The sequence below is a fragment of the Diadema antillarum genome, unplaced genomic scaffold, assembly GCF_040938485.1.
Source record: "Diadema antillarum isolate AM-2024a unplaced genomic scaffold, OU_Dant_1.0 scf00000177, whole genome shotgun sequence".
Taxonomy (NCBI): Eukaryota; Metazoa; Echinodermata; class Echinoidea; order Diadematoida; family Diadematidae; genus Diadema; species Diadema antillarum.
The window spans coordinates 238,114-264,765 of record NW_027271066.1 but is presented as its reverse complement, the minus strand read 5'-3'; the positions used below and the strand labels follow the sequence as shown (position 1 = coordinate 264,765).

General features: G+C 40.6%; 1 protein-coding gene across 1 annotated transcript in view; it reads left to right on the top strand.

The window, feature by feature from the left end:
• The first annotated feature begins 1,509 nt into the window (after positions 1-1,509).
• LOC139722914 (serine protease inhibitor dipetalogastin-like) overlaps positions 1,510-26,652 on the top strand; it is a 38,283-nt gene continuing 13,140 nt past the window's right edge. Inside the window, exons 1-2 of the mRNA XM_071634195.1 lie at positions 1,510-1,785; positions 19,136-19,375. Coding sequence (XP_071490296.1) covers positions 1,710-1,785; positions 19,136-19,375 — 316 coding nt within the window. The 5' untranslated portion in view covers positions 1,510-1,709. The remainder of the gene's footprint in view (positions 1,786-19,135; positions 19,376-26,652) is intronic.

The window sequence follows — 26,652 nt, the reverse complement described above, 5'->3', positions numbered from 1 at the left end:
ATGCATTCTTTTGGGTTGAGACTCTGTTCAGCATACTTTATCTGCAGTTCTGTGCAAAAAGTGAAAGTCCTCTCCAGACAGTTCTTCATTCAGCAGCATAAAACAAACATTCATCTAATCATCTTTCGACAGGAGAGCAACTATAAAACAACAACAGAAGCAACTGTTTTGGTGACATATCATAGTGGAACTGTTGACTCCAATAATATGCCTGTCGAAAAAGAAAAAGAAAAGAAAGGAGAAAAAAAAAACGTTTCAAACTGAGTATAAAAAAAGATTCAGACTGATGAAAACCACCCCCAGCGCGGTTCCTGACAAGTCACCATGAGCAATGCCCGCTCTCTGACCGTTATGACCGGGGGACGGAAATGGGGGAAAGTCGTAGAACCGAACCGTCACATGGCCAGTACCCCACTGACCGCACAGAACTATAGTATCGCGCAACTGTCAGACAATTGTCGATGAGATCGACATAGAATTTTAAAGGGAAGAGTCATTTTGGATTTTTACTTTGATAGACCAAAAACTCAGCTTTTTAATGAATACAAAGGTGTGGGGGGGGGGGGTGGTAGGGTAATGTATATTGTTAACGTAAGTTTCTACTCTGTTACTTGATAAGACATTTTGCCACAACAGCAAATGTGTAAACTATGTATCGTATCATTGGAGGTTGTCATACTAATTCCGTAGTCCATAAAACGTATCATGTTAGGAAGATAGCGGTAGATTTGCGGAAGCCTATAATTTCTACAAAAAACAGCATCACCGGTTTGGAGTTTTTAACCTTCGCCAGCTTTCGCCCTTGCATCAAAGGCCATCGAACGGAAATTTAAGCCTTAAATCAGTTGTAAGCTATTTGGAATAGGATTAAACCAGGGAGGTGGAAGAGAGACTCTTCCACCTCCCTGATTAAACAATGAAGCTATACCTGAACATGATCATTATAATGGTATTCTTGTCTCCAGATACATGACAAAGAAAATAAGTCAGTCTTCATCGTTCCACCATTTCCCTCAAGTTTAGTTGAGCTGTTTAATGTCATGAAAGCTAACAAGACTTGTTCACGCGTCTCGTATCAGCGCACGCTCAGCGAACTTTGCATCCTTCAGTCACTGTCGAGAACAGAAGAGGCATTGTCCTCCAGCTTTACTCATTTGTAGAGTACTTGAACATTGGCCAATGTAGTAAGTGCATGGGATGAGAGAAATAAAAAGCAAAAGAGAACCTGGGTGTCGATACACAACACCTAGCCGTGGCAAGGCTTCTCTCTGACGTCACAACAAAGGGAGAAAAAAGGCCCTTCGCGCAGGCGCTGTGCGATACGCCTACACACGACGAGTAGAGCCCAGACGATCGAGAGAGAGAGATATAAAACTTCAAATCCGCCGAAGCGCAGCTCAGTGTATTTACCGACATTAGCCGAAGTCAGAATGGTCCGCATGAGTCCCGTCCAACAACACCATCGCACTATAAGGCACTTCAAAACGGGTGTGATAGATGTAGAAGAAAAGTCGATAGAAACAGGGCGACTGTGATTTGGTCGACCGACATACGCTCCTTTTCGTTCCTTTTGAATTGCCATGTGGAAACTAAACAGTACTATAGGACGTGTGAGCTCGTATCTTTGGTGCAGCTTTCCAAAACTTTGAGCCTCTGGACTACTTGTAATTTGCAAAGGACCTCCTAGCCGCAGCAGACCATCTCTCGAGATGCAGATAAATGAGACGTGTATGTGTGTACTATTTACAATCGCCATCGCCTCGGCTTGGAATAAACGAGATGACGGTAAGTACATTTTCTTTTCTTTCCTTTTTTTTTTTGGTCAAATGAACGCCAAATTTAAGTTGCATTGTGAGGCTAAGAGAGTTATCTTTGAGTAAAGTATATGATTAAGAGAATGAAAAATGAATGAAGCAGCTTTTTTTTTCTTAATTCTAAATTTTCAAACTACAGTGTATATTCATCGATTATACTGTTTTTGTCTTTACTATAGCATTCGGTCCCATGACCTGCTTGGGATAGCATTATCACACACTACATATCACGTACCCGCCTCCTTAGTTTGCTTTATTGTGTTAAGATCTCTCCCTCCCCCCCCCCCCCCCCCCCCCCTCTCCCTCTCTCTTTGCTTGATACCTAGTTCAAGCAAGGGGGTAGGCCTACTAGCTAGTACCTCCTTGGTTCAAGAGAGCGAGTTTCCCAAGTGCACGCGGTCATTCTTTGCAATCCGCCGGATTTGAGAAAAGATACCGCCGGCTGTATTCCGATCATACAGATATGAACCTGAAATCCAAGGATAGTGTACCAGGATCTCAGTCTCTCCCTAGTTTGTAGGACGTGCCCTACTTAACTCCCAGGAAAGCCTCAGTGCTGTTTATCCATGATCGATCAACAGAAGTAGGCCGGCATGATTGCACTGACACAACAGGCATACCATGTGATAAATATCCCTGGCATTGAGCACAACCAGTATGAATTCTGCGCTGGGACGAAAAAGAGACATTGATGACGTCTTGTGTCAACCAGGCCCTGGGTATCTCATCAATAACAAGCAAAATGTTGTATGTTCCTTCTCTTCTTCCTCTAATTCCCATTCGTCTTCTTCGGAGATTGTCTCTTCTTTTGAAGCAACAATCACTTTTCCCCCACTCTTTTCGATAATCTGGCCATCACATTCTTTTTCCTGTCTCCAATGTTTCATTCTGTGACGTAGCCATTGGTATCCCTTGACAAAACTGTTGTATTATATCACCACTTGTCAACACAATTCTAGACACCACTAACTAATGTTTCAAAACTCGACCCTTCTACACTTTCAGGTCCACCATTCTAAGATCCCATTGAATTGACATTGTAGCCTACATAAACATGTTACCCAGGGAATTAAAATGGATAAAAAAGAAAAGAAACTGACAAAAGTGTTTGTTGACAAATAGTTTATTGATAGATATTGTAAGCGATGTAGTGTGAACAGACTATGTATTGAAGTGATTTTCCGCAATTCCGCTCAGTAGTATGATTGCACTCTAAAGTAATTGCGATGGTCATGATATTCACTTAGAAAGCGATCTGGTAATAGAGAAGCTTTGCTTAATTGCTGATAACGTTTCATAATGCAGGATGTTAATTAAAATCACATAATATAGTAAACGTAATCTAGCACACCATAGGCATTTCTTGTTTTTTTCCCTGTCTGCCAAAATTTTGTTCGCAGAATTTCCTTGAGTTTTGCAGCAGGACCTAATTTGCCTGTAATATCCAGAACTATGAATCGCAGTTAAACGATAGCTGCAAATGCCTTATTCAAACCAAGGATGCATCTCACCTCCCTGTTCAAACCCTGTGTGTAATGTGACCGTCTATTCAACCCGCCTAACATCCCGAATGACATCAATATCGTATACATACCTTACATCATAGTGAAAGTGAGGATATGTGTGAGGAGGAATACAAGACGGACTCTCGAGACACTGAATCTGTTGAACGAGTGACGAGCTTGTAAGACATCCCGCGTCAAATATCCGATGTTTTACCGATAAAAAGATCCAGTGTACCATGTCATCGCGTATCACATAATTTGCTTCAAAGGTGGTGTGCTGTAAAATAGGCCCCCTACGTCACAATAAATGGGAAGCTCGGAAGGCGCGTGCAAATATGTCAGCATGTCCGCCTCTCAGTCAGTCTTCCCGATCGCAAGTCATGACCTCACGTCTGTGCCTCATTGCCAAAGTCAGGGCTGTCGAAGAAAGGCGGTAACTATTTACAACTGGGGTAACTATCTTTTTCTTTATCCCTTGGTGTTTTCCTCCTCCTCCCCCTCCATGTCCTCCTGTATACATTCATCGCAAACGTCTCTTCAAACTTGTTTGCTCGTTGCTGTTTGTTGAAGAACACGAAAAAAGAGAACATTTTAGACTTTGTCAAGTTGCAATCATGTTTGTATGATTGTTTGCTTTTTTGTTCAAATAAAATTATTACTTTGTACACATTTGTTGTAACTCACTGACAGAATCTCAAAAGCAATGAGCTCAAAAACAAAAAAAAAAGACGCAGATTAGGATTCTCAATTTCAATTTCAATTTCAATTCAATTTCAATTTATTTTCATATATCTCGATGAAAAATTACATCAAATATAAGAAAATTAAATGAAATACATGACATACATAGGATATTGCAAATATGTAAAACATAATAGTGGTCGATCTGTTAAGTTTGGAATCTGTGAATGAATGCTAAAGAAATATGAAGGAACCTACTTAAAAGCGAGCTTGTTGAGCGTAGGTCCCGGTTAAAAACGAGTTTAAGATTGAGAAAGGGAGCACGGGTACAACAATGATTCTCTGTATAAATGGACTAAAATAATATCACTGTCAATTGGGTTGACCGACTCGATCGTTTTAAGTTTGTCTTATACCTGTACTGTCAAAATTTCGCATGAAGCAAAAGTGAAATAAGATGATAGCAGTTTCTTGGACCATACTTATTGGGTTTTTTTTTCGGACAAGCGCTGCTTTCATTGGGAAATAGAATAAGCTTCCAAGATACTTCTGCACAGCACGTCTGAGTCTTTAGATTCTCTTTTCTCCCTTTTCTATGAAACTGCACATACGAACTCTCTTTTATATCAACCACTTTTTGAATGTATTGGAATGGTCCAATTTCAACAAGTTACATATCATTTCGAAACTTAGAGGGTACTTACTCAAACCATATAGAAAAGTGAAAATTCATTTTGGCCTAGTTTTTTTTTTTTTTTTGGTGGATTTTGAGCTGCAACGTGAGATGGTGCCAGCCATCAATGTCAATGTAGTGATACGGTGTGAGAATGTTCATCCTTTTTCGAGGGTGCACAAAGTTGTTGCAAATGTAATGAGATGATGAAGGAGGTGAAAAAGGAGAGAAAAGTATACAAAAGTAGACGAAGAAGGTACAGGGAAAGAAGTGCAATCTCTTTATAACGAAGTCCTCAGAACAGGCGTTTTTGCTTTTGTTTTTGTTTTTTGTTGTATCGAAATTTCGTTGTAGCTGAACAGTACTAAAGAGATATAAATTTTGGAACTGGAATTTTTATCTTGTTGTTACGAGAATTTCGTATAACCGTGTTCTTTATAACAAGAGTGCAATGTATTAAACAGAAATTGATAAAAGGAGAAGAAACAACAGAAGAACAGAGAAAAAGAAGAGGAGGAGAAAAAAAGGGGGTTCAGGAGATATGAAGAAGAGATTGCGCTGGTTGGTCTGAGGATGTCACTCATGGCATGCATTTCTTGTAGTTTCTTTTTTTCAGTACGTTTTGTTGAAAAGTGCACAGACCAAATACTCCCACCTCTAGACTCTTGATGACGAGGAGCGTGTATCCATTCACGCCCCGTTACAGAGGGTCTACGCATTTCGCCAATGACCGCCAATGGAAACGCTTATTAAACTAATGAATTGCCTCCGTTCTTCGTTCTACGCCTACAGTACTTACTCTCAGCATTTCCCTCCTCGCAGGTAGTAACTCTCTCTCCCTCTCTCTACTCTCTTCTCAAGAAGTCACAAAACCTTCGCAACATTACTTGTAGATTATGTCAACAGTAGCACTTTGCTGATTCGCCAGAAAAAGATATTTTACCTTCGTCATTTGCGATGAGAAATGGTATAGTGTTGAATCAAAATTAATTCGCATGGTTTGCGTTCTTTGAAATGAGCTTCTTCTATTTGCCTGTCTGCCTATTCTTTGATCAATGGTATTAATCAGTTGCAAATGATAGACAAATCCTCCACATCGACGTAGACTTATTTATTTATCAATGTGGTCCATGTATAGAGCATGAATACCATTTGGTGGCTCTATTGATTGAATGTTACATAAAGTTTGTTAAAGACGCGAGTTACTAAGGACGTGATACTTTTACTTTTTTATCATGACGGGTTTTATGTTTGAGATAAAGTATGTTTCGACTCATTGGCTAACTACACAATCACAGTTGTATGAGATTACGAGTTCCAACCATTCACAATGCACAACCCTTCCTGTATAACCACACTGATACGATTTGCTTGTTTGACTCTCAGCTGTTATACAACTTGCTCGTGTGGATAGCTACTTCGTAAGGAAAGTTATTTTGTCGATTACTGGCAACACGGGACACAGTTTGGCTATCGACATCAGCTGTTGTGATGTCATTAGTCCAGATAGCTCACCATCCGATGATAATTATTTCAAACCTAGAATTTCATGGACGGCAACAAAGATTACATGGTGTGGTGAGGGGATAGCCTGCAAAAGCTACACTATAAAATAGTACGAAGATCGTACTCTGGTCGAACCTCACCTTTACCCCTTTTGTTTCTCCTTCTTTGTCTGCTTCACGTCTTCCCTCACGTTCCCTGTACCGCAGAGAATGAATCCAAACCCAAACATTTCAATTTTCGTCATCTCCCATCGCTCACTGACGAGCATGATGAGCGGCTGCTATGTGGTAACTCAATCTCTGAATCCTACTTTTTTGTTTTGGAATGATGGATGAAGCTCGCTCAATAATGGGAATGGTGTTTTAAAAGCCTGCACCTCTCCCCTTCACTATTCCCTCAAAAATTCCCATGTATATCGTCGTCAATCTCTACATTTCTCTTTTCCCTGCACCGCCGCCCCACTATCTCTATATAATTATCTCGAATTATTACCACTTTAGAGGGCCTCTGGTCCCTGGACGTAGCATCACAGGGCAGGCATCAGATTCAATTGTTGGAGTAAAATAAAAGCACGAAATTACTCACCTCGTTTGATGATGATTCACTCTTCTTCTTGATATAATTAACTCTTTTGACGTAAGACACGATGTCTCACACACCCCCAATGGGTATGGATGCGTTGCTACCAGTGAAATTGGTGCGAAATTGACCAACAATCGCGGTTTCGCAGCACCCACACTACAGTTAAGTGTGCGAAAGTCGCTCGTATGGACCTTGGTGCAGCCGCAATAAGTGGCCATGGCCTGGGAAATGAAAAGTTTGAGCTATAAGTGTTGGTACACGTCGGGAAGTTTATGCATGATTGTTTTGATCATCACCATTAATTTCCACGATGATTGTGTTTAGGAACAATAATATTACGATATTATTATCGAGTTTATTATAGTGACCATGATGTTAGGACGACTGTAAATAGGAATGTTCATGCAGAATAAAAGCCAGACTACTTTCAAGAATTTCCACATCATTCGTTCAAAATTTTCAGGGACAAGAATCGTCCGAAGCAATGAAAAAAAAACTAAACAAAACACTACAGGAACAACCCGAGGGGGCTCATTTGGCCTCAAGGGAGTCTGGTGAGTCTTCAAAAATTGGGGCGCTCCTTGAGTCTGCGCTCCTTGAGTCTCTTCTGTCTGTTATAGCAGGGAGGTGAGTCGTCTCACCTCCCCGGTAAAAGGAACACTCCATTTTCTGTTCCTTTAGGGTTGTCCAATGGTCGCAAGACCTTTATATTACCAGGGAGGTGATATTACCAACATCTAGACACTGTTACATCAGTGAGCACGTGCATATTATGCCAGACGAGTGGATGAATGAGTATACAGATAGAAAATAAACACATAGTTAGACTATAAATCAGATAATATGCTTATTACGATTGATTAGTTGACTTAGACTGATTGATTGATGGAGCGATTGATTGTGTCCAGTTGTCTGTGAGTCATTGGATGCCCAGTGGTTGAAGCTGTCAATGTAGGTAAAAAGAAATAAAGAAACAAAGGAGGAGGAGGGAAAAAAACAGGGTCAGTGTGCCGACAGTTGGATAGGGATTTGTCTCTGTACGAAGGCTGCTGTTCCTCAGTCTAACCATGGTAATTAACCATAACACCTGCTACTAGTATTTGCGTCATTCGAAAATTAGGGCATTTTACTCATCTCTGTATATTGGTTAAGAATCTGTGCGACACAAGGGGAGGCCTACCATTGCTGCCAACATAGGGCAGTCGGTGTAAAAATCAAACTAAAAATCAGCTACACATCGGTTTAGAAGACCAGGGAGGGGAAAGCTTTTCACCTCCCTGGGCAGACAGGGTCGGTTCAGGGAGGTGACACCTCCCTGGTCGGTTTAAAGAGCAAGCCAGAACAACATCCATCTAGGACAGGGGCCCGAATAGCTGAATGAAACGTCCGTATGCTATACTCGATGTATGTATACAGTATTGCTCTTCATTAGCAGAAGATGCTATAAAAGTGTGTGAATATTATTGCATTGACAGTAGAGGGAATATGACACATTATTCCCCTCTTTACTTTCCGCATTCCACACTATAATGTGGTTTCTTTGTGACTCAAAACATGAAATATGTGATGTTCATCCGAAATTACATTTTCACACGCTTTAAGGTGCGAACCTTGTTTCAGAATTAATACTCTACAGAGTTTCCTGTTGGTAGACGGGTATAATTTATTCAATGCCATCACAGGTATAATCATGTCAATGTCATACCCTTAATTTGTCCTTGACAGAATGTTCGCTGTGCCATTTTCTACCGTACAACCCCCCCCCCCCCCACACACACACACCTTTACCGACTATCTCAGGAACCGGATATTCCATGAGTCCAAATTATGGAGTATTGCGATGTTCTGGAGGCAACGAATTGATATGTAGGCCTTTATGTATAATAATTGATCAGACAGCTGGATTTAGATGACTGTTGCATTTCTACCAAACCCGTACAGACTGGTACATTTCAGAAGTGTACCTAAGACTGCCTAGAGCAAAAGAAGAAGGTATAATTATGTCGTTATGCATGTCTTGATCCAACAGAATAACTTCGCACGGTTTAAAGATGGTATAGGATGTGAGAGAAAGATAACTCATGCATTCTTCTTGATCCAACCGACAAACTTCACATGGTTCAAAGATATTGTCCATTCTCAAGAAAGGCAAGTGTAGGATGTACAATATACGAAAAGATTATACACGTATCGTTCTTGAGACTTGATGCAACCGAAAAAAAAAATGTTCAGAGATATTGTCCACTCTCAAGAAAAGCAAGTATACAGAATGTGACAAAAAAGAACTTCGTTCGAGAACTCACTTGTACATGTATAAAACAGTTACCTTCTCTGTCACCTCTCCACGGCTCATATTATTATACTTGATGCACACTTATCAAGGTCCCTGAAGACATGGTCGGCAGAATGCAACAGATTTCTTACCTTGGTTACGGGAGTCAAGTGTGAGGATGCAGGTGATGAAAGAGTGCTTTGCCCGTTTGCACTCCCATTGCTCTCTCTCAACACACATTCCACGGTCATGTCACCTGTGAATTCATCCTTATCGGGTTCATCAGAGGGGGTAAGAGGGGAAGAAATCGAACCTGGACCGCAGGTGAATCGGCATTGATATCACAGCAGGTGCAGTCATTTCTGTAACAGCTAGTTTTTTTTTCTCTCGGCAAAAAATTGCGTTAAATGTTTTCGATCTGTCATAATGCCAGTAACGCTGAATCACGTCAAAATTACCTGGCTCCATTGCAAAGCCAGTGAAGGCCAAACTCGTCCACCGTTCAGAAGGCACAGATATTCCAAATGCAAAATCAGCACGTGTTCATGACTCGAAACTATCGGGCAAAAAACACACAAACAAACAAACAAAAACAAACAACGAAGATATGATGAGGTAAAGTTTTAAGTATTTCCAGAGAAGTGTCGTTTCGTGAAGCAACCTTTTCGCAGGACTGCCACATCCATGCAATTCCACTGGCCTTGAAATATACTTATTAGTATTTACATACATATAACGAAATTCTAATATCTTATATCGAAGCTGAGGAGGATTCGGTCTAGTACAGTGTTTGCCAACATCCCTGCATCCGCCTTTGGTTACGAGCGCAAGAATTACAACGCGTTTCCGTGATCCCGTCCGATTTTTCTGGTCTACTCCGTAATCGTAAGGTCATTCTAAGTGGACCACAATAAAAAAATTATTCGAAAAGGCATCAGGAATTAATATCACAGGAGGTCAAACCGCAACATTTTCTTCAAATCTTCTCAGTATGCTTACCGTCAGCCGGAAGACCATTCATGCTTTGTTTCACCACGCCATTGTGTAATGTGCAATCAGTGCACGAAGTGTGCTTGCATTTAATATTTCTTTATTTCAGTTTTCCTAGACGGTGTAGAAGGCCTAGATTCTAAATCTTATGTATTTGCTGCTATTCACAGGGATCTTCCCCAGTCAGACACAGTTTATTTCATTCCATACACCATGTATTGCAAAGAAGAAAAGCACATTAGAAATTGACACTTTGCCGCTGGCGAATCCGATTTCGCCATTTGCAACTTCCAAGTTGCACATAATAAGGACGAACGTACATTGAGATTGACATAGTATAAAAATTAATGTCTTTCCTAAACAAAACCAAAAAAGAAAAAGAAAAAAAGAAGAAGCAGAAGCCAAAAACAAAGCTTGCAAGTCAGTTATGTAAACATGTTAATACTTTTCCTTCATGGAGATATATGCACTTGTCAGCTATCTACAGACTTTCAGTAAGATATGGCGATTTCCTAGGACGTTCCAGAAATCAGACTTATGATTATTTTTGGCACAAAAGAATGGCCAGTGAGGGGCAAATGAGGCACATCGTGATGAATTTTCCTTCCTTATGCCAAGTTGGTTCCCTTGATAGTGAATTTATAATTACCCTGTGTAAAGTTTGCCCTTTTAGCTAAAATCTCACCGAGAACAAAGTTTGTGCACAACAAACACTTGAAGGGTCACGGTGCACCAGAACGTGCCGGGAATTTAATTTTGGTGAGTCATCTATTTCTTATTCACGAGGAAAAAAAAAACTCATATCAATTGCAAACTCGATTTTGCAATCTCAACATGCATATCGAGTCAGACGAAGGATCATACCTAATGAATCGGCAAAATTCTGAAACACAACTCGCCTTAAACCCCTCGTTGTTGGTACTATACTGTAGGTGCATGACGAAAAGTTTCTGCCAGAAAGGGGGGAGGGGTGGTCATAAGGACACTTAGTGCCATTAGTAGGACGAGATACTAGTAGTTCCTCGCCTTTTTTATAATCCCCGTTTATTTTCAGATTCAATCTTTCTATAGGTTAATGGTTTGTGTAAGAGGTGCAAAGTGAAGCTTCAGAGTTTATTGATGTATTTTCTTTTGCTACAATGAGGAGGATAAAAAACTCCGAAATATAATGCAACAGAACAGGATAATTGCAAAGTTCGCGGAGTGAAAGTTGTTGGTGGAAGAGAGGAATAGATGATATAAAAAGCAATAATTTAACTGATGACAGTTGGACAGCTGAAACAGTAAACAGCGTTCGTGGGTTGTGACAGGACTCGCGGGATCTACACAATACTCTCCAGTCAGGTGCAGCAGCGAGGAAAATTGGTTTGTGTCAAACATTTTCAGTAAAGTTCAGTCATTGCATTGTGGGCCCCTAGCTCCAGTTGCTTTGAAGTCCACCTTGAACTGAACTGACATAAACAAAACCGTATTTACAAACTTTCAGGCAGCCTACAACGATTGGTTATATGTATGCTTGCGGTGCAGGCTGCATGTTTCTAATCAATGACTCATCTAACCTAATCAAAGACGGTTACACAATGTGCCGTGCATTTTCTGCATGTTCTCAAGCGTTATTACCGATGCTCGAGTAATACTTATCCGGGATAGTAAATGACGCAGAATTGAGTTCGCTTTTCAGTTATTTATAGACAGATCGGAAGAATGGGAGCTTTCTTTTTAGCTGTATTAAATGCTGTCAGAGTCATATTTCAAATTTGATGTAGTTTCTGATAAGTCTCTGGGTAGGAAACGAAAGTAGGTCTGACATGGCCAATTGCTGGATAATAATCACCAGAGATGCCCTTAAATTTTAAGACCTTTGTGATGGCGTCAGCAAGGTCTCCTTGACCCTTCCGTCACCTCAATAATCTCGAAAGTGAATCTGATCTTATTTTTGGTGTTTGCTCATCCTATAAAATTCAAAGGATTATATATATCGCATTTATTTATTGAACACAATTGCACTTTCACGAGTATCATCACATCATTTCGAAAGATGACCATCACTGATCGAGGAACTTGTTGACCTGATATGGGAGATGAATGACCACTGCGAGCTCTTAAGGTCAGCAAAACCTGGAGATAAATGATGGTTTAAGAGAGTTATAGGCTTATAGCTGAAGGGCATGAGAAGTAATATTTTCTGCTATACAGTTTTCTGACGTCATGGGAAAAAAGCACACACAATCCTAGAACCAAAGAGCAGTCTTTATTGAGAAAGTTGAACCTAAACATGTATTTTCGTTTTGTAAGTATGAGGTCAGCTTTTCGTCCATTTTCCCTATGAAGTCGGCAATACGTGACCCTCATGATGTCCACAGGCGTAATGTGTAAATGACTAGGACCAGAATATTCAGCACACCTTGAAATCAATTCATTTTCTCTCCACCTGATGCAGACGTCAAATGGGTTACGCAAGAAATCATCTGGCCACGTACATATTGGTCACTTTTGTCTCTGTGAACTTAGTCTTTTCCATTCATTTCATTTGCATAATTGTCATTCTATAGGAAAACATGAATTAACTCAACTTCATTGGATAATACTGCGCTAGAGAGTAATCCTAATCCTACTGATGCGTCAGCACTGTGGAGAAAATACTTTCCGCTAAAGTTGTTAATGACCACAATGTTTACCAATTGGCTCGGTTTCGCAGCTTAGTCAGATTCAGAGCGCACTTCCTCCGTGAACATGATACCCATGGCCACCCCGAAGCTTGCCCGAATATCGCACAGGGTTTTCCTGACCTACCAACCTTAGATGCGAGTTAGAGAGTTAATATTTGGGAGTGTAAATTATGTAGGAAGTAGGTTAAATGAACAGCACATCCCAGAGCTATTTAAAGAGGTGGGGCACTTCAATCTGACACTCCTCACTGCAAGTGATACACAGGTGATACCTTACTCTTGATATAGGAAAAACAAAAATAAAGCACATGAAAAAATGTTACCGACACTGTTTGTGATGTTATGTTGTGAAGTATCCTAATGTCCGAAGTATTCTAATGGCATGTCCAATGTATAACAACATTTTATCAACGTTCGTTACATCTTAGCAAAATTTGAGTTTCTTCACCAACAGGCCCTTATAGTAGACTTCAACACTTGCACCTTGTCCCCTTACAACAGACATGACAGATTGCTAATCGAAATTTAACGTGCTTAAAGCTTAAAGCCATCTTGAGACGTGTCTGAATAACATTTTGAAGAACATTTAGAAGAACATTTTGTGGCCCTGAATGTGACACGTGAGACGCGGAAGGGAGTTGGTAGTAGATTCCATAACGCGTAAATGACCGATATACAGTGCGCATCAAAAAAGTAACTCAACTTTAGAATGCTGTTATTTCGTAATTGTCAGCAATGGAGAGCAATGATGGTTGCGAGGAAAGGGGAAGTCTTCCTCTTTCCATTTATACCGAATTATGTTGATAAATGTCATGCATGACTGAGCACATGAACTGTAATGATAACAAAGACAAATTGCACTTTTACAGTGTTAAGTGAAGGAACAATGAATGTCTCACTGAATGGATGCGATCTGTCAACGAAAGTGGCCAGCCTGCAAGACTTCAGGTTTGTGTTTTTAGGGTTTCTTCTTACTTTTTATGGTCCATAACCCTCAACATGGCCATGTTGCCGATAACCTGGTCGCTACCACATAGGATAACCCACTATCCATTTTTCTCCCTTCATATTCAAGTCATGGTTTGTCGCCATGTGTTGAATACGAACAGAGAAAAATGGACAGTGTGGGTTGGCCTTTGTGTGAAAGACCAAGTTATCGAACAGGTGGCCATGTTAAAGGTTATGGACCATAAAAGGTTAGACGAAACCCTAAGAACACAAACTAGCAGTCGTGTAGGCTGGCCTGCTAGTTCGACCACTTTCATTGACAGATCTCATCCATTCAGTGAGACATTCATTGTTCCTTCATGTGACGCTCAAACTTGGGGAAAGTGCAATTTGTCTTATTGTCTTTAAAGCTCGTGTGTTAAGTCATGCATGACAGTTGTCGACATAATTAGGTATCAACGGATAGAGGAAGATTTCCCTTTCGTCACAACTAATATTGCGCTGTTCATATGTAGCTGACAATGATAGTAGCCTTGCAAAGTTGGGTTACTTTTTTTTTTTTGATACGCACTGTAGATCGATCGTGGGTGGCTGGGGACGTCGTGGTGCGCCACGTGACTGTGTGGCAAAATTTTCATATCGCATCAGATCCACTAACAAGGATCTGGTTACCCAACCTGAGATAAGGCTCGCATGCCATTAGCACTCAATTTGAAAGAGGTTCGAACAGTCAATGCTGTGCAGCAGCCTACGGTGTCACGTGAACTCACATGACAGCGTTGGCCTAATTCTTCTCAAAAACAAGGCCGGGAATTTTTTTCTCCTCTATCATGTTGCAAAGTTTATATGTAGGGTATTCATTCATTCGACACAAGAAAATGTGTACTCTTCGGCGTCATTGTGTACAATTTTCAGAGCTTAGCCTGCGGATGAAAGGAGACATCCGAAGGTTGCGTCTTATCTTCCATCTTTATGTTTTTGACCCTCCGTCCCCTGACCTCGTTTTTAATGAATGGGACTAATGCGTGGGTGCGCGCCTCTTAGGAGGGTGCAGCATCTACGGGGCTCGGGGCAAATATTTTAATAACATTACGAGCTCCACTTCAATCCTCACCAGAAGGGTAAAAGCGAAATGTGTGTTCCGTCGATTTTTACTCGTTTCCTCGTTTGTCTTCGCTAATTCACCGACGGGAAGTCGGGTGTTTTCATGACCCATTCGGTTGATGTATGAAGCGCTGTCTCGGAGTGAAGTCCTAGCAACGAGCCCCCTAGCAACAGGGCAAGCAAAGGGAAGTTCAATACCACGGAGGACAATGTTCCCCATACCTCCATCGGGTCTACTCTCAGTCCCCTTCAGGAATCCAAACACTCCGAGAAGATGCCAGATTGCTTCGCCCATTCTTGACCGATGACTGTGAACCAACGGCTGTCAACATGGATCAGGAATGTCAGTGTTCAAGCACTGATGAGCATGCCACATCGAATTATTTTTAGATTCTTCGTCACGCCCATGAAATATCATTCAGGACTCCGGGTAGTGCTTTTTTTTTCGTAGTGTACATGAGTATACATTCATAGAGTCCTAGCTGTGTGACTGCACACCAAGCACTCTCCAAAAATCACCAGTGGATGATCTAAACCCTATTAGTCGGCCAAATGACAATGGAATAACGATAAATTTCCAATGCATGGTTTTACAGATGTCACTGTTTAAACTCGATGACGTTTCAGTCTGTCATTACAACATTCATCAATGCCACTGACTTTCTGAGGTTATGGATTCTATTGGGTTAATTTGGGTGGGTTATTAAAAGCAAAACAAAACTCTAACGCAGAGAGAGCACTATGATGTAGATAGGACTCTGGACTTATAAAAACGGATATTTGGGGTTCGAATCCTGCCCGGTGCATATGTTGTCATGGTCAAGACATTTTACCCACTGAGTCCGTCTTGACCTCAGTGTATATAGATGGGGTGATACGAACGGCATGGCCTTTTGAAAAGGCAGTGTTCCATCACTGGATCTGCCTTCCTTATAAAAGATTTTGAACATCATGGTTTGTACACTTTGCAGCTTGAAAACAGCTCATAATAAAGAGACAACAGACAACGTGGCTCTACTATAGCCTCTGGCTAATGTACTCCGCTATCCAACATCATTTATGTCCAATATTTGAGATTTATTTATTTGAGTAAATAGTTTCAAATCATATAGAGGAAAATACACATCGAAGGAAAATGATTTCATTTCATGACAAAATGTCTTTGCAATTTCTCTTTAATGTCGTCGCAAAGCGTCTTACTCGATGTTTTGCCCCTCTCTGTGATTTAGCAAGTCACCTTATGCTGTCAGGAAAATATTCTGAGATCCGTCGTGTAATGAGTCCATCGGGGGCTACCCTTGGGGAAAGGGAGAGCCCCTTCAGGACGTGTGGGATGCAAATGGAGGAGAAAGAGAAGCAAATCGTAGAGGCCAGGAGCAGGGATGAGTTATGAATGAATGGTTATTGATTGATGTCGTATGAGCCCTCCAGTGTAAGAAAAACCCTAGAGGATCACCAGGCTGCTATCTAGGCCCTATATCAAACGAAATTCAGCCTGCTTCACCACATTCCATTCTCTACGACAATATAAAAAATTGGTTTGTTTTGATATTTCTTTACACATACAAAACACACGTAAAAGCACATTTTCATATGATAATACGGTTTCCAATTTTCTTGGCCTTTGTGGTCATGATAATACTAGGTTCAAGTCTTTCTTAATATACAGATGAGAACTCACGGCATGTTTCTGATAACACGATAATCTTCATTTGCGTAACGTAAATTTCGATGCAAGGCGTTTCTTTGTTCCGATATGCCTTTCCCCCTCCATCCTTGTGTTCCCTTCAGCTTTATGTGGCTTGGGTGCGGGGGGGGGGGGGTAAGTTGTAATGTGTTGAAAGCAACCAAGATCCTCCCTTTGATCAAACTATTTTTATCTTCTTTTTTTGGGGAGGGGGGGGGGGAGGGGGTGTGCATTTTTCCAGACGTAATCCTCAAATTGGGGTCTGCATTTCGCATATTTTTCCAATCGTAGGCCTACTTGTCGTCCCAGGGTTGTGATTTACTTTTTCACAACACCTTTACAGATCTCTCACAAAATTACGTTTCGTGGCGGCCCCTCTGCTAGCTGTTCCTTATGATGCCATTGAAATGTGGAGTCTGGTTGGAGAGATATCATTTTACGTGGGTTTATTCTCGATCTTGTCATGTTCTCTAAGAAATCTCAAGTTTCACGACGGGGCCATCTCACCCTTGCATTGGATTTCAAGACAGCCGAGGATCAAGGTATGAGACGAGGAAAAAGGCCGAATCCCGTCACTGACAGATCTTATTATTATGCATCTGAAAGCGTTTAGCAAATTAGTGCACTAACTTTCAGTAGGGAGGTCTCACCTTCATGATTTCAGCATCATGCAGGCCTATGTCTGACTGTCCAGGGGCGGATCAAGGAATTCCGTAAAGAGGAGGTGCCTTTGCAACATTAAAGGGAGGACGCATGCGCCGCCCCCATTTTTCTTTCTATTTCTTTTCTTTTAACAATAAATGAAGAGGAGGCGCTCGCCCGGTGCGCCCCCTCTGGATCCGCCACTGCTGTCTGTCTGTTCGTCTGACTGTTAGGCTCTGACTGGATCTATTTCTTCTTCTTTTTTATCTCCATCTCTTTCCGGGTCTGCGTCTTTCTGTTTTCTTCTGTCAGAGAAATGACACAATACATCATTAATCACTCAGGCTGTCTTCTAAAGAATGGACCTTGTTATAGCTATCCTTAAGTGCAATTTAGTAAAGTGTACTTACTTACCATGAAGGTATTCTACAAGGAAGTTTCACAACTCCGAATGAGATAGCTGTCATGGGGGTGACACGGCATTTTCTCCTGCGACAATAGCTCTGGTCTTAGGGTTAGCGTTAGGGTTGTGATAGGGTTTTAGGTTTAGTTTGATGTGAGGATTAGGATTAGGGACCGGGTTATGTTTGTGGATAGAATTTATGTCAGGCTTAGAGTGCAGATATTTCATGGGAGCAATAGTAGCAGGAGCAAATGTAATGGAACCTCCACATCAAAATGATCAAAGTTTTGCTGATGTAAATGGGAAGTTGTGAAAGCTCAAATGGAAGAACACCAACAGCTGATCAGTTGAAAGCCGCATAGGTCTTTGTGAAAATCCTACTAGACCATTCTGGCTCAAATGGTATCACTTTATCAAAATCTGGTTCACTCGATTGACCTTTCAGTGCACCCACCGAAAAACCATTTATCCACCCCCGCGCAGTCCAACTACATAGGAACCCTCCTGCGGAGAAGCTAAACAATCATCCCCTGTGCTTCAGAATTTGCAGGTTGCTCACTCCTGTCAGGGAGGTTTCACCTCCCTGCTCCTGTGCACATCGACCGGATGCATCAAACTTGTATCGATCCAAAAGGAGCTTAAACTTTTATCATATGGGGGTCCGTGGAATTTCCAAGGAGGATTGAGAGGGATCATAGTAACCTCTCTGGTCTCTTCGACTGCAGACGTACACCCGGCCGTTTCAACCATGCAAAGAGTCCATGGTCTGGGGTCCCAACATGGAGTAGAGTCATGGTCTCAATGTGTGCTCGCTCATTCAACGTCTGTTCCTGTATTTTCTTCTCTTTTTTTGTGCTGTGATATCATGTGTATGATGAGTGATTCCAGATGGTTGAGGATATGGCTTTGGCATCTGGCTTGGCATCTGAGAACGGACCTAACACGGTTATCACAAAGTCTCAGGGTTAGGATTGAGGCAAACTTCGGAGTCGACCGTCTCGTCACAACAATTCGTGGGCAGAAAGCGCAGGAGGAGTGTCGGCTGCCAGGAAGCTAACCGGCATTCTCTCTCCCCTCTGTTCCTTTCTAACATGCGTTGTGTTCTCTCAAGGGACTATCGCAACTTTACAGTTCGATCTGCAAACAATTACCCCGAGCCTTTGGCAGGCTGTAGGGGAATGCTAGGACCTGACATTGTTATACATCACGGAGTGAGAATGCTTACCGCGTGCAGAACACATGCCGTGCGAACACGGAAATCGCATGTATTAAAGAATAAATCGTATCTCATTGCGATCTTCATCTCTGCTTTCCAAAGCAGTCGATTGTGTCATTATTGTATTTCTCAGATCAAAATTTACTCAACTGATTAAAAAAAACACAACCGCAACCATACTTTCATTGAAGACGATGTAGATGATTAGAAATGGCACTTTAAAAACGTCGAAATTGCATATTCGTTAGCTTTAAGTGTTATTTTGCGTTTACTGATTATTGACTTAAGATGAATTTGCTTTTCCGTTGTATTTATGTAGGCCTATGATTTATATATATTTGTCATTGTACGGGGGGGGGGGGGTAAATGCAAAATTAGAATCAAGTCAAACCAAGTCAGATCAAGTGACAGATCTCATGTGTATTGTATTTTGGTTTCCGCAGATGACGAAGGCCGATCGTGGAGGAGACAGCTCGCCAGACAGTGCCGTTCAGTGTGCCGGGAGTGTTACCGCGAGATGAGGGGGAAGGGTCTGCACAGAGTGTGCGGCTCGGACAATAGAACTTATAAAGACATTTGCAGATTAAGGAAAGTGTCGTGCCTGACACAAAAGACAATAGTGGTCATTTTCGACGAATCGTGCAAGAGGAAAAACAGATCGTCATCGAGGAAGACAGATGCCGGTAAGCACTATGTGATCATTAGAATGAATTGGCGCCATATCTACATGTATAGGCCTACATATGTTTTATCTATATTGCATAATCATATTCTTACATATGCACAAAATGCACATAAGTTTGTGTATGCTGGTATTCATATAATTACGTATTATGTACATTAGCAAACATAGATATTTATACAATATATATGTGTGTGTGTTAGTTGATCTGCATTCGTATTCACTGTTTTTGAAATGTTCTGGATCTTGAGTGCCATATTCTTAGATCCGTTTTAACATGGGAGCATACATTAATTCGATGCTGTTTCAGCAGAGAAATACAAGATTTATGAATGAACTACTCATGAATACTCTGAAATACTAAAAGATCAAACGAGTGATGCACTTCACATACTTTTATCGCGAATATATCCCAAACATACATTCATTCCTTCTTCTGTCGTATTTTGTAGATTTGCGTTTCAGTTAGCAATAGTCTGATAATTGGTTAGAGGTGCAATAAGATTTACAATTATCTCGTTGAAGGTATGATTGATTTAATCACTATAGGCAGTCCTAATTTTCCCCAGTGGTGTCACGAGACTTCTTAAAGATAGACTCTCGTGGCAAAAAAATGTACTAGATTAAAAGATGCCAATGGATATCGAGGATTACCCTAAATGTCAGCTTTAACTCAAATCTCATTGAAGACTTTATCATGCTCAAGTGACGACCCCAATTTCCACGGGACGTTAAGACATTTGCCCGGTACTACGGGGCACCGCAGAGATAGGATGCAATGCGATTAGTTTAAAGGACAAGTTCACCTTCATAAACATAAGGATTGAGAAAATGTAACAATATTAGTAGAACACATCAGTGAAAGTTTGAGGAAAATCGGACAATCGATGCAAAAGTTATGAATTTTTTAAATTTTTGTGTTGGAACCGCTGGATGAGGAGACTACTACAGCTTGTGAGTCATATGCGTACAACAGTATAAAGAAAATGTAAAAGAAAATTCAACACATTTTCACTTTTTTCGCATAATAAAAGAGCACTTGACTTGCCTCTTTCTAAAGGTAGGGGGAATAATATTACCCATAACATTTGTCGGTACGGAGTCAGATGAATGTGTACTTTTTTCGAAAGATGGAATTTTGTGAAATTCTCTTTATATTTTCCTTATATTGTTGTACGCATGTGACATCTAAGTTATTCATGCACTGCAGTAGTCTTCTCATCCAGCGGGTACTGCACAAAAACTTCAAAAATTCATAACTTTTGAACCGATGGTCTGATTTTCCTCAAACTTTCAATGATGTGTTCTACTAATGTTGCTACATTCTCTTAATCCTTATGTTTATAAAGGTGAACTTGTCCTTTAAATCAGGGAGGTGAGAAGCCTCCTGGTTTAAATCGACTCACTTTAGACTGCTATCAGGTGTGATGTGTGATTCTTCGCGTTGATCACTTTATTTTGTCATCTGTTTCGCGGATTCTGCGCGCCGCCTTGAGATCGGTTGCGGGCGGAAATAACTAGATTGATGATCGTGGGCCCGGTTTCTTTGGCATGAGGAGAGTCGTTTAATAAAACGCAGGTGTACAACTCAATACAAGAGGAAATCATTATCGAGGTGACTCCAATTTTTGCTTTCAACAAAAATCGTACCTTCTAGACATTGCTAGACGGGACACGTGTTTTATATTCTAAACCGCTCTGACGGCTTTTGACAAGTTGATGTGCATTGATTTGTGTGTGTGTGTGTGTGTGTGTGTGTGTGTGTTTGTGTGTGTGTGTTTGTATACGATTACTTTCCTTTTAAGTGAACATGATTTGGAGCTTACTCCTGATCGATTTAACTTATTGGATGACCCCACTTTAACGATGTAGTACTGCTTTACCTATTTAGTCTGCGATTAAACGAACAAAAACACGTAATACAGACACACACAACAATTTTTGGAAGAACGACGTACTTTGCGATAACAATGCTTCGACTATTTTTCCCTTAGTAGCACCGCATTAACCTGTTCGATTTATATATAAAACAAGAGCTGCACGTATAGGCCTAATTTGTGACATATTTCCTGTATTCTTTTTCTATACAGTTTTGATTTATCGGAGAAAGAGGATTAATAAATTTCAGTTACCTCTCTGTTTTCTTAAAGATACAATGTGGTTATCTTTTCGGTCATGTCGGTTGCCGAACATACCACAGCTGACTTTAAATTTCATATATCAAACGCCATGACAAGTATTACACAAATTACCGGACACCATTTATCTCAACTCAGACAAAAGAATACTTAACTTGTGTTTTTGCGTATCTTTTAAAGATTTATCTAAAGGAAACCGACCAATATTCATGGTGTAATTTATTGATTAGGACATATTAATCAAAGCTTCAACATTCCTATCAAAAGCGCGCCTTTCGATCGGAACCGATAGCTCCTGATATCAACATGTTTTAATAAAGGTCAGGAGTACTCTCACTTTTGTCGATCACATGGTACGCTTACGTCACTTTCCAATTGACGTCACGAAATCGTTGTCAGTCTCTTGTGGGGTTGTTGTTTGAAAGGGAAAGAGAGAGAGAGAGAGAGAGAGAGAGAGAGAGTGTGTGTGTGTGTGTGTGTGTGTGTGTGTGTGAGCAATCCGCCCGCTAAATCCTGGGACTTCCGTTGCAGTTTCTAAAGCGAATGATCCATGTCTTGGCATGGAATGCAGCAAGAGTCGGCAGCTAGTGTTCGGTATCAGGGAATCTCGGATGAGTTTAATGTATGATAATGAGTAATAAAACGCGCTTTTTAGAAAAAGTGACTTTATTTTCAAGGTTTTCCAACCTTTATGTAGTGTAGATTATGAACTCCTGCATTCTGATTCTCACCTTTAGCATCAGAATTTACCAAGTCATACATGGGAATATGAATCATCTGCGATAAACCTGTGCTGCCGATATCAGAATGATGACGAATTAACTCAGCTATCTCAGTTTGCACCCGAACAAAATATTTCTGCCCTCATCGTACTCCTTATTCCCCCGCCATTTTTGACCTGACAGTTAAAGATAAAATGCATTTGCTTTCCAAGCTGTTCCGTAAATTTCCTAACTCTCTCTCTTTAGATTCAAACGATTTACAGATTCATAGATATAGATTTACAGCCCATTTGTGTGGTTTCCATATGAGGAGTATAAGTTTGTATAGGGTTAAGATCGGAACAGCAACAGCAAAACATGCTTCAGTATAATCAGACTGCACCTCAAGACAATTTTCAAGGCACTCCTAGAACAGAATGGAAGTTGATAAATAAAATGCCGTCACTTCTAGCTGATTCACATAAGAAAGAGTTTGATGGTAAGTCTGATGCATGCAAATTCCGTCGTGTCATTCTCCAGTAAACTTTGGCGGAGAGTGGAAGGCTTGCTTCTGCAAACGAGGAGTGCAACAAAATATAGAAATATGGCAACGATCGAAATTTATACGGTGACCCGGGGGCTCGATTCTCCTCTTATGTTGGGAATAAATAGCGCGGTCAAGTGATCTGTCTGTGGCATCACTGGGATTTATTGAATTGCACTTTCATAAGCGTGTGCTGACTGACGAGGACTGAGCACCGGAACCAGGGGCATGTTTTGTGGATAGAAGTACGATTGTAACCCCACTTCCGTCAGAGAGTGCCGCTCCTGCCCGCGGGGGCCAGACTCCGCAATGACACCACAATTTCGATGATGCCGATTTAATGCACATTAGAACTAATGTTTTGATTTACCTGGCAACGACAAAGAATCATTTCCGGCAAACATAATCCCTTTGGTACCTTGCAGAGATGAGCCAATCTCTCTTTTCTCTTCTCTCTCTCTCTCTTCCTTCTTGTCTTTGTATATATATATATATATATATATATATATATACATATATACATATATATGCCTATACATTTATATAATATGCATATATTCGTCTCTTTCTCTGCTTTCTCTATAACAATTGATAGTGTGAGGTGTAGTTTCCTTAATTGCCTCTCTCAATATCTTTGTATAGTGACAAAGCTTATCATAATTTTATACTACCAAACGTTAAACACACCAGTCTAATTTACTGTACCTTGATCAAACAGCCCCCCCCCCCCCCAGTCTACCTATTGTTGAATAAATCACCAGAACACTATCACATTATATGATGCCTAATATGGCGCGTACAATTAGAACTCTTTGAAATTCGTTCATTTCGGGGCTTTGACATCCCACATCGGGAAGAGTGAAGCTCAACAATATCATTCCATTTTAGGAAGCATCTAAATGTATTTAACGTTAAAGGTCCCGTTTATTATTGGGACCAGTGATTTGAAAAATGTTCAAGATATCACATTTTATGCATACAATTTGTATGTGTATAGGTCATTGTGTCACAAAAAATCCTATCATATATAAGAATTTTTCAATAAAACCCAAAATATAAGATCACTATTTTTCTCAATAAACCGTAACCGTAGACGGTTTAGTCTGGAAACATCTTATTATAACTATTGTTCACATTTGGATATTCAACAATGCTTAACATTGATTATACTAATTTAAATTTTTACATTGGTTGTTCCTATCACTAACTCACATTTTAGAACTGTTTTGAAGCACTTATGCTGGGTTTGTATTTCATCTGCAAATGATAAATTATGCCTTTAATAGAAGACGTTTACATGCGACAAAATAGGTCACTCGTGAATATAAGAAGACAAAGTGGTCATGAACGTGCTAGTCAGCATTCCCTATTAGGGCCTATATACGGGAATAGAACATTACGCCAGAAGCGTGCGGCAGCGCAGATTGTTCACGTATCCCTAGTCAACACAGTGTACTTATTTTAGAATTTGATGTAAACTTCAGAAATTAGTAATACTCACTATGTGGTGATAGAGTACCGTGGGCGTGTGAAGCCATTGACGGTTTTGACTAAATCCAAGCACCTGTATTATGGGCTGAACATTTTGAGAAAATTATGTCAGAAGTCAAGTTTGTGCGACGGACGTGTAAGAAAGAAGGAAGAACTTCGTTTGTGTCTAGCAAGGGAAAGAGCCGCGTCGGAACGGCGTGGGATGTCTGCGTAGAACGTGTGGGTTGGCGGACGGCAATCTATTTTGGCATACCGACGACAAGTTCAAAAATTACAACGGCAATCGAAGAGTACAATAAAATTCTGAGAATTCTTGCCAATGTGTCATACATTTTATTAGAATAACAATTTGTCAATGATTATGACGTTAATAATATTGATGACATTGATGGTGATGATGGTGACGACGCCGGCGACAGAGAAAAAATGGATAACTCAACTCTTTCATGCCAACTTCCAATGCCGGAAATATCTGAAAAAAAAAGAAGGGGGAAAACCCGAAGAAGAAGAAGAAGAAGAAGAAGAAGGAGGAGGAGGAGATTGTTCGGTGAAGGGGAAGGGGAAGGGGATCGGAACCTCGATCCGAGTTTAGAGTTCATCTTCATCTTATTACTGTTTCTGATGAGTGCTTGACGAGCTTCCTGAAAGTTAAGAATTAGAGTCATTAGATATAATTTGAATGACACCCGTCGCAAATTAGTTATAACAACAAAGAAAAAAATGTACGCCTCGGTGTGTTCTTCCACACGCAGGACCCAGACTAATCAGGGGTTTGGGATAGAAGTAAGGTAGGAAGACCTATCAGGTACGTCAGATGAAGATAGTGAGGCATTTTTTCTCTCTCTCTCGTCAAAGGGGCAGACTTTCTTACCCGTCAACGGCACCGCTACTCACATTGCAGATGGGATCCAATAACAAACGTTTGGCTGAAGCTCAACGGACCAATTTGCCGTCTCGCTAAAAATAAACCGTCAGTAACAGTGTCGCCAGCTCACGTCAGGAACAGAAGAAAGGGGGAGGAATTGAAAAGTCAAAAGCAAGGCTGGAGACAAACCGCATGCCTGGTAAAAATCCAAGGTCATTCACTAAGGAGGGAATTCCGTTGGCACGCTCCTTGTTAAGTTTGAGGCAAGGAATTCTCAGAGAGGAAAAGGCGCGCGAATTTAAAGAGAAAGAAAGACTTTATGCTCGTCGTGTATTGTGATATTATAATATCTAAAAACCACAGCAATTCACAAGTGTTTTTCTATACATTCAACGCTTGCTTTAAGCCACTTCCTTACCTCCGGCACAACAGTAGCAAGAATATCAGCTGGCACGGTCCATGCCAAATTTGAGGCAAGGAATGGTATTCTCACAGAGGAAAGGGCGCGAATTTGAAGAGAAAGAATGATATTTTGCTAGCCATGAATTGTGATAGTGATATCTAAAAATCACAGCAATTAAGAAGTGTTTTCCTATACATTCAGCGATTGCTTTAAGCCACTTCTTAACCTACGGCGCTACAGCAGCTTTGATACATATCAGCCCAACAAGAATAAAAGGAAAACGCTATACAGGGTGTACAATTATGGAGTGTGTGAAAAAGGGTTTATTGCGAATAGTATAAACAGGGAACCTTTATGAAGTGTGTTTTAGCACCGTTCTTAGACAGTAGCGTATTCCTGTTCACTATATTTACAGATTCTGTATTTTCTGCTTCTTATGGCAGGATCCAATCGGGAAAAAAAAAATGATACAGAGAGGTGCGACATTTACATTGGACATCGCATAAACTTGGTCTTAGCGGTTTTGGGTGTATCCTATACTGGAATTGTCACGTGATCGTTACATGCGGTCGCTCAGTAGCGCCTATTCCGGATTCGCCCTTTTGGAATTAATTATCATTGCAGACGATTTATTGTGCCATTAGTATGACAAAAGCCGAAAAAGTATCAGTATAATGATGGCAAATGAGAAACCATTGACAATGACTGGGCATTAATCTTAATTTTGATATAGAAAAAAAAAAAGATAATATTTCTACAACTATTCAGTGCACACTGACATTTCATCGAACGTGCATTAAAATCAGTATTTTTCATAGCCGTTGTCTCTTTGTCAGTGTTAGAGAAAATAAAGGGAGTTTTGTGGATGGCAATGTATGGAAAACTATTAATAGATATTTCAAACATAATGACCATCGTTCGGAATGTAGAATACAGTTTGAAATAATCCCTTGTGCCGCGTCTTGTGGCATTCAAAAGTCCATCAAGATCGTTTGAAAAGCTCAGTCAAGATGGCGACCAGATGTGAAATTAGAACGCGCCGTCCATCGCCAGTACATAGGCCTACTTGTTAGAATTCTGCCACAAGACAAAAACCTCAACAGAACACTCGTCCTCAATTACATGAACATTTTCCA